Source organism: Lucilia sericata, unplaced genomic scaffold (genome assembly GCF_015586225.1).
Source record: "Lucilia sericata isolate MDLA Ls3-8-SP2 unplaced genomic scaffold, ASM1558622v1 Contig004827F_arrow, whole genome shotgun sequence".
In the NCBI taxonomy this organism is placed as follows: domain Eukaryota; kingdom Metazoa; phylum Arthropoda; class Insecta; order Diptera; family Calliphoridae; genus Lucilia; species Lucilia sericata.
The window spans coordinates 5,001-15,000 of NW_023997360.1; the positions used below are offsets into that span (position 1 = coordinate 5,001).

At 33.2% G+C, this 10,000-nt stretch overlaps 1 protein-coding gene across 1 annotated transcript in view; it reads right to left on the reverse strand.

Moving 5' to 3' along the window:
* Positions 1–10,000, reverse strand: part of LOC119615303 (venom carboxylesterase-6-like) — a 10,911-nt gene that overhangs the window by 191 nt on the left and 720 nt on the right. Inside the window, exons 2-6 of the mRNA XM_037971369.1 lie at positions 3,900–4,165; positions 3,689–3,832; positions 572–1,471; positions 206–504; positions 1–142 (exon numbers count right to left, since the gene is read on the reverse strand). The exon at positions 1–142 is cut by the window's left edge and continues 191 nt beyond it. Coding sequence (XP_037827297.1) covers positions 1–142; positions 206–504; positions 572–1,471; positions 3,689–3,832; positions 3,900–4,109 — 1,695 coding nt within the window. The 5' untranslated portion in view covers positions 4,110–4,165. The remainder of the gene's footprint in view (positions 143–205; positions 505–571; positions 1,472–3,688; positions 3,833–3,899; positions 4,166–10,000) is intronic.

The window sequence follows — 10,000 nt, forward strand, 5'->3', positions numbered from 1 at the left end:
AAATTTATTATCAGTCTTTAAAATATTTGTAGAACCCTCTAAATTGCCATTTTCAAATAGTTGATAGTCACAAATGGTGTCTGGTTTACGTTGGAATGTAGATTTATTGCATATTTTAAGGGGAGGACTTGAGCGAGGCTCTCTATTAAAGTAAGATATTATTATTAAAAATAAAATTAATTAACTATATATTTTCAAAACATACCGATATTTAGCAAAATGCACAAAATTGCCTACAAATAATTGTAAGGCTTTGGCATGACGAGAATTTTTGGGAAAATCGGGAAATAATAGAGGAGATCTAAACAAATAAATAAGATCATCACAGTGTACGACACCATAGTCAAGAGATGTTAAACCTCCGGTATAAAGGGTAGAGTAAGAATAGGGACCAGAATAGTTGAAACTATATAAATATATAGGATATGTTTTAGTATCTATAGTATTGATATAGTTTTTGATGGCATTATAATAAGGATGATGAAAACCACGTTCTGTGACCAGCTAGTTTTAAAAGAGAATTAAGAAATTTTTAACTTGATCTATACAACTTGAACTATATATAACTTACATCTAAAAATCCTTGTCTGGTATTATCATTTAACTCCTCTTCACCTTTGAAATATTCTTGTATAATTCTTTTCATTTTACTCTCCAACTCTTTGCCTTCTAGTTGTGGTGGGAAATCCAAAAATTTTTGTAATATTTTATAGAAATCTTTATTAAATGAATCTTTTAACTGCTGTGACTCCATAATGGCTGCAACTCTTACTGCTCCCTCCTTAGGTACTGTACCCAACATAAAGGGCACCGGCTGATAGTTTCCACTCTTTAAAATATCCTCCGGATGTTGGGTTAGAAAGGCATCTTTAATGTCCCTAGACTCTATAACCGGTCGATAGTTTGTTATATGATCTACACTCCAAAATTTTAAACCATCTCCTGCTCGTATTAAAATATCAACATCTACCGCTCTTAACGAATGCAACAGTTCCCTTGTACTTAAATTTGTGGCATTTTCAATACCACACAATTCGGCGGTGCGTACTGCTTGCTCCAGTGGTTGGTCGTTAATAGCAAACGGTACATTAGCGGTGCCACTTAAAGCTATTACTCCCTGAAATAAACCCTCCGCCTGAGGACTTAACATATGCATATGAGCCGATACACCACCCACACTTTGGCCAAATAAAGTTACCTTTTCCCGATCACCACCAAATGCCGCTATATTATTTTGTACCCATTTCATGGCTAATAGTTGATCTTTTAAGCCGAAATTACCGGGTATATTTGCATCGCCGGTGGATAGAAAACCTAATGCTCCTAATCGATAGGAAAATGTTACCAATATAACTTGCTCGGTATCCATAATATATTCAGGACCTGTTATGACAGGATTGGCAGTACCACTAAACCAACCGCCACCATGTATATAGATCATAACGGGTAATTTGTGGGTGCTGTGATGATGCTAAAATGTAGAAGATATGGAAATTTAGTACTTAAGCTCAACCACTAACAAGTCACCTATAATCTGGAATATAGTCTGGAGTATAGAGTGGACTATAGTCTGGAATATAGTCTGGACAATAGTCTGCACTATAGTATGGACAACAGTCCGCACTTTAGTCTGGACTATAGTCAGAACTATAGTCTGCAATATAGTCTGGACAATAGTCTGGACATTAGTCTGGACTATAATATGGAATTTAGTCTGGAATATTGTTTGGACAATTATCTGGACAAAAGTCTGCACTATAGTCTGGACTACAGTCTGGACTATTGTCTTGACTATAGTCTGCACAATAGTCTGCATATAGTCCAGACTATAGTTTGGACAATAGTCTGGAATATAGTTTGGACAATAGTCTGGACTATAATTTGCACTATAGCTTACACTAAAGTCTGGACTATAGTCTGCACTATAAGCTGGACTATAGTCTGGACTATTGTGTAGACTATTGTCTGCATTATAGTCTGGACTATTGCCTGTAGTATAGTCTGGACTATAGTCTTCACTGTAGTATGCACTATAGTCTTCACTGTAGTCTGGACTATAGTCTTCTTCTATAGTCTGGACTATAGTCTTCACTATAGTCTGGACTTCACTATAGTCTGGACTATAGTCTTCACTATAGTCTGGACTATAGTCTTTACTATAGTTTGTACTATAGTCTGGACTATAGTTTGTACTATAGACTGCACTATAGTCGAGACTATAATCTGGTCTGCACTATAGTCTGGACTATAGTCTGAACCATAGTATGGACTATAGTCTGGACTATAGTCTGGACTATTGTCTGCACTATAGTGTGGACTATTATCTCCACAATAGTCTGCACTATAGTCTGGACTATAGTCTGCAAGATAGTATGGACTATAGGCCCACTATAGTCTGCACTATAGTCTGGACTATAGTCTGCAAGATAGTATGGACTATAGGCCCACTATAGTCTGCACTATAGTCTGGACTATAGTCTGCAATATAGTATGGACTATAGGCCGCACTATAGTCTGCACTATAGTCTGGACTATAGTCTGCACTATAGTCTTCACTATAGACTGGACTATAGTCTGCACTATAGACTGGACTATAGTCTGCACAATAGACTGGACTATAGTCTGCACTATAGACTGGACTATAGTCTGGACTATAGTCTGCACTATAGACTGGACTATAGTCTGGACTATAGTCTGGACTATAGTCTGCACTATAGTCTGGACTATAGTCTGCACTATAGTCTGCACTATAGTCTGGACTATAGTCTGGACTATAGTCTGCACTATAGTCTGGACTATAGTCTGCACTATAGTCTGGACTATAGTCTGCACTATAGTCTGGACTATAGTCTGCACTATAGTCTGGATTATAGTCTGCACTATAGTCTGGACTATAGTCTGCACTATAATCTGCACTATAGTCTGCTCTATAGCCTGGACTATAGTCTGGACTGTAGTCTGGACTATAGTCTGCACTATAGTCTGATCTATAGTCTGCACTATAGTCTGCACTATAGTCTGGACTATAGTCTGCACTATAGACTGGGCTATAGTCTGCACTATAGTCTGGGCTATAGTCGTCACTATAGTCTGGGCTATAGTCGTCACTATAGTCTGGACTATAGTCTGCACTATAGTCTGGACTATAGTCTGCACTACAGTCTGGACTATAGTCTGCACTATAGTCTGGACTATAGTCTGGACTATAGTCTGGACTATAGTCTGCACTATAGTCTGCACCATAGTCTGGACTATAGTTTGGACTATTGTCTGGACTATAGTCTGGACTATTGCCTGGACTATAGTTTGCACTATATTCTGGACTATAGTTGAGACTATAATCTGGATATAGTCGAGAGTATAATCTAGGCTATGGTCTGAATTAGAGTCTGGACTTTAGTCTGAATCTGAACTTAAATCTGGAATATAGCTTGAACTTAAATCTGAATTATAGTCAGGGATTTAGTCTGCACTAAGGCGTAGACTAATATTTGGACTAAGGTATTCTCAAAACTTTGGTCAAATGTTTAGATCGTAGTCTAGACTTGTTTATAGCCTGTAGTCTGGATGAAGCCGAACTATTTCCCAGTAATTTTATAGTTCTAAAGATTTTGTAAAAATTACCAAAATCAAAATTAATTTCATAAGTCTGGTGTCGGATATTTTTTTCATATTATGTTTTACTTACCAAAGGTCTATAAACATTCAAATACAAACAATCCTCACTACCCGATACCGGATATGTTGGCAGTAAATAATTCTTTTGTATACAATCCGGTTTAGCTTCAAAGGCATTCAAAGTATTTTCCCATTTTGGAAACTCCTTGGGACTCTATAAGGAAAAATTATTTATTTTTTAGTAAAATTTCAATATAAATTACTGAGTTTCCTATACTCACACTAAATCTCAATTCCCCCAATGGCGGCAAAGCATACGGTATACCCATAAAGGCCTCAAATAAAGGTGTATTATAACCACGCATTAAACGACCCCGCATACAGCCCGCTTTATCGGCACATACAGTCGAGGTGAAACGATCCTCTAGAAACTGGCTGACAACCGTATAGGCCAAAGGCATAATTAGCATAAATAAAAGTTTTAACGTCATATCTATAATTTTACGATAGTGAAGACGTTGTCGATTCTGGTTATAATCAAGAAAATCTGCAAAAAAAAAAAAACGAGAAATAAACATAAATAAGATTAAACAAAAACTGAATGAATTTAATTTGAATTAAAATGTGCGATCAAATACAATTTATGCATAAGTGTGATAATCATTTGCATATTTAGACCACATTTTATTCTAATTTGCATGTAAATTACGATCTGTTAAGTTTCAAAGTTTATAGCTTTTTTTATTTTTCTATCTTCTGTATTATTTTGTTTTCATTAATAAATCTGTTTTGTGCGATGATAAATGTCACATTAAAACGATCGTTTTACTCTATAAAAATGTTATTTTTTATTTTAGTTCGTAAAATTATTTATTCACACACTTAAGGAGAATAACAAAACTTGTATTTCTCTTCGAAGGGGGGAATCCCCTAGAGTGTATGAAAATTGCTTACGATCTTTTTAGAATTTTAAGCGACTCAGTGTCTAGCATAAATAATATATAGTGTATAAATAAGATATTTTTAACTTGTAAACAAGTTTTATGTGTAAATTTGTATTTATTTTTAGATTTAAAGGAAATATACAGTTATATGTATATCTAAGATTATAGATCAGTCTATACTCTATATAATCAGGACTATTGAATGATGTACATATATTTAATGATTATGCAGTTAAGATTATAGATAACGCCATTTAATGGTCAGTTATAAATAGTATTTAATAATCATATATATATATATACTCATCTCTATAATCTATAGTCAATACTATAGACTGATCTATAAACCGGACTATAGACTATTCTATACTCAAGATTATAGAGTGATCTAAAGTCAAGACTTTAAACTGTTCTATAGTCAAGACTATAGATCTATATTCATGACTATAGACTGATCTATAATCAAGATTGATCTATAATCAAGAGTATTGAAGATCTATAGTCTGATCTGACTATTGGCTGATCTATAGTGAAGACTATAGACTGATCTATAGTCAGGACTATAGACTGATCTATAGTCAAGACTCTAGACTGATTTATAGCCAAGACTGTAGACTGATCTATAGTCAAGACTATAGACTGATCTATAGTCAAGACTATAGACTGATCTATAGTCAAGACTGTAGACTAATATATAGTCAAGACTATAGACTGATCTATAGTCAAGACTGTAGACTAATCTATAGTCAAGACTATAGACTGATCTATAGTCAAGACTGTAGACTAATCTATAGTCAAGACTATAGACTGATCTATAATCAAGGTTATAGACTGATCTAAGGTTAAGGCTATAGACTGATCTATAATCAAGACTATTGACAGATCTATAGTCAAGACTATAGACTGATCTATAGTCAAGACTATAGACTGATCTATAGTCAAGGTTATAGACTTAGCTAAGGTCAAGACTACAGACTGATCTATAGTCAAAACTATAGATTGATCTATAGTCAAGACTATAGACTGATCAAGGTTATAGACTGATCTAAGGTCAAGACTATAGACTGATCTATAGTCAAGACTATTTACAGATCTATAGTTAAGATTATAGACTGATCTATAGTCAAGGTTATAGACTGATCTAAGGTCAAGACTATAGACTGATCTATAGTCAAGACTATAGACTGATCTATAGTCAAGATTATAGATTGATCTATAGTCAAGACTATTGACTGATCTATAGTTAAGACTACGGGCTGATATATAGTCAAGACTATAGATTGATCTATAGTCAAGACTAAAGACTGGTCTAAAGTAAAGACAATAGACTTATCTATATTAAGACTATTGACTGATCTATAGTCAAGACTATTGACAGATTTATATTCAAGACTATAGATAGATCTATAGTCAAGACTATTGATTTATCTATAGTTAAGACTATAGACTGATCTATAGTCAAGACTGTAGACTAATCTATAATCAAGACTATAGGCTGATCTACTTATAGTCAAGGTTATAGACTGATCTAAGGTCAAGACTATAGATTAATCTATAGTCAAGACTGTAGAGTGATCTATATGGAATACTATAGACTGGTCTATAGTCAAGACTGTAGAGTGATATATAGTGAATACTGTAGACTGATCTGTAGTTAAGACTATATACTATTCTATAGTCAAGACTATAGACTGATATATACTCATGACTCGTAACAGATCTATTGTCAAGACTCTTAACTGATCTGTTGTCAAAACTCTAGGCTTATCTATAGTCAAGGCTATGGACTAGTCAATTCTTAAGACTATAGGCTGTTCTACTGTCTTATAGCAAAACTACGAACTGATCCAAACGGATCGAATAAATTAAAATTATTAAAAATGTTTGTTGCGGACTTTGTTTGAATGAAGTGTCTTTGGGTGCTTGATATATGTAGAGATATGTATATTTTTTTCCAAAGTCTTGAGAATCGAGACTGTAGTCAACCGCCAAACACCAATAGAGATATAATAAATAATTTAAAAGATTGTATCTGAAGTAAAACAATTATTTTGATTAAAACTGACAGGAAATTATAGATTAGGTTTTTTATCTATAACATTAAATTTTGGTTTTATTCCAATGAATTATCAATGAATTTACTTTTCTTGCTTTAATTTAAATATTCGCAGTTTTTTAGATGAAAACACCAAATAGATCCATTAAAAACTACTATGACGTCAACATTTATTAAAGAAAACGACAAAATATTACCATTTTTATACATATTTGACTGTTTGTTTTGTTAAATTATGCAAAATTATTTGTGGGAATCTATTGTCGCTAAATACATATTTAACACCAGCAAACTTTGTCAACATCCACGATATTGATGATGACGATCATCGCTATTTTTGGAATTAATTTCCAAGAGTGTTTATTTATTTATTTAATCGTTTCATTTAGTTTTATGGGGCTTTTTAAATGATTACTGTTGTATGTGCTACTGTCGTTAAGGTGTTCATATTGATTGTAGTTTTTAGATTAATTTTGAGTGGCAGACATTTAGCCTCCAGCTATATTTGGTGTTGTGGTAGGTCTGAAATCATTTTTTTTTTCTTTTTCGGTTTTTTGGTAACCAAATATGTACTGGCGACATTTATTAGTCATATTGTTGTGCTATTATTGTAGCTGTTAGTTACTAATTTTGGTTGTTATTGCGTGTGAGATAAAAGAAAGTTTAACAATTTAATAAAATAAGCCATGACCGATTATGTCTGACTATTTATGGTTTAAGAGAAAATAATAGGTTAAATTCTATTCTATTCTACTAGGCCAGACATTAATCATTAAGATGTCTGCTTAAAATAACGTTTCTATTTATAATTTTTTATTTAAAAATAGAAGTGTCACTTTTGAATAATAATATTGTGTTTATAAGTATTTTAAAATTTATAATATAGATTCTTTTACTCAATACTATAGACTGTTCTATTATCAAGACTATGGACTGTTCTATAGTCAATACTATAGACTGTTCTAAAGTCAAGGCTATAGACTGTTCTATAGTCAAGACCATAGACTGTTCTATAGTCAAGACAATAGACCGTTCTATAGTCAAGACTATAGACTGTTCTATAGCCAAGACTATAGATTGTTCTATAGTCAAGACTACAGACTGTTCTATAGTCAAGACTATAGACTGTTCAATAGTCAAGACTATGGACTGTTCCGTAGTCTAGACTATAGACTGTTCCATAGTCAAGACTATAGATTTTTCTATAGTCAAAACTATAGACTCTTCTATAGTCAAGACTGTTCTATAGTCAAGACCATAGACTGTTCTATAGTCAAGACTATAGACTGTTCTATAGTCAAGACTATAGACTGTTCTATAGTCAAGACTATAGACTGTTCTATAGTCAAGACTATAGACTGTTCTATAGTCAAGACTATAGACTGTTCTATAGTCAAGACTATAGACTGTTCTATAGTCAAGACTATAGGCTGTTCTATAGTCAAGACTATAGACTGTTCCATTGTCAAGACTATAGACTGTTCCATAGTCAAGACTATAGATTTTTCTATAGTCAAGACTATAGGTTTTTCTATAGTCAAGACTATAGACTGTTCTATAGTCAAGACTATAGACTGTTCCATAGTCAAGACTATAGACTGTTCCATAGTCAAGACTATAGATTTTTCTATAGTCAAGACTATAGACTCTTCTATAGTCAAGACTGTTCAATAGTCAAGACCATAGACTGTTCTATAGTCAAGACTATAGACTGTTCTATAGTCAAGACTATAGACTGTTCTATAGTCAAGACTATAGACTGTTCTATAGTCAAGACTATATACTGTTCTATAGTCAAGACTATATACTGTTCTATAGTCAAGACTATAGGCTGTTCTATAGTCAAGACTATAGACTGTTCCATTGTCAAGACTATAGACTGTTCCATAGTCAAGACTATAGATTTTTCTATAGTCAAGACTATAGATTTTTCTATAGTCAAGACTATAGATTTTTCTATAGTCAAGACTATAGACTGTTCTATAGTCAAGACTATAGATTTTTCTATAGTCAAGACTATAGACTGTTCCATAGTCAAGACTATAGACTGTTCTATAGTCAAGACTATAGACTGTTCTATAGTCAAGACTATAGACTGTTCTATAGTCAAGACTATAGACTGTTCTATAGTCAAGACTATAGACTGTTCTATAGTCAAGACTATAGACTGTTCTATAGTCAAGACTATAGACTGTTCTATAGTCAAGACTATAGACTGTTCTATAGTCAAGACTATAGACTGTTCTATAGACAAGACTATAGACTGTTCTATATTCAAGACTATAGACTGTTCTATACTCAAGACTATAGACTGTTCTATAGTCAAGAATATAGACTGTTCTATAGTCAAGACTATAGACTGTTCTATAGTCAAGACAATAGACTGTTCTATAGTCAAGACTATAGACTGTTCTATAGTCAAGACTATAGACTGTTCTATAGTCAAGACTATAGACTCTTCTATAGTCAAGACTGTTCTATAGTCAAGACCATAGACTGTTCTATAGTCAAGACTATAGACTGTTCTATAGTCAAGACTATAGACTGTTCTATAGTCAAGACTATAGACTGTTCTATAGTCAAGACTATAGACTGTTCTATAGTCAAGACTATAGACTGTTCTATAGTCAAGACTATAGACTGTTCTATAGTCAAGACTATAGACTGTTCTATAGTCAAGACTATAGGCTGTTCTATAGTCAAGAATATAGACTGTTCTATAGTCAAGACTATAGACTGTTCTACAGTCAAGACTATAGACTGTTCCATTGTTAAGACTATAGACTGTTCCATAGTCAAGACTATAGATTTTTCTATAGTCAAGACTATAGACTGTTCTATAGTCAAGACTATAGACTGTTCTATAGTCAAGACCATAGACTGTTCTATAGTCAAGACCATAGACTATTCTATAGTCAAGACTATAGACTGTTCTATACTCAAGACTATAGACTGTTCTATAGTCAAGACTATAGACTGTTCTATACTCAAGACTATAGACTGTTCTATAGTCAAGACTATAAACTGTTCTATAGTCAAGACTATAGACTGTTCTATAGTCAAGACTATAAGCTGTTCTATAGTCAAGACTATAGACTGTTCTATAGTCAAGACCATAGACTGTTCTATAGTCAAGACTATACACTGTTCTATAGTCAAGACTATAGACTATTCTATAGTCAAGACTATAGACTATTCTATAGTCAAGACTATAGAATGTTCTATAGTTAAGACTGTAGACTGTTCTATAATCAAGACTACAGACTGTTCTATAGTCAAGACTATAAACTGTTCTATAGTCAAGACTATAGACTGTTCTATAGTCAAGACTATAGACTGTTCTATACTCAAGACTATAGACTGTTCTATAGTCAAGACTATA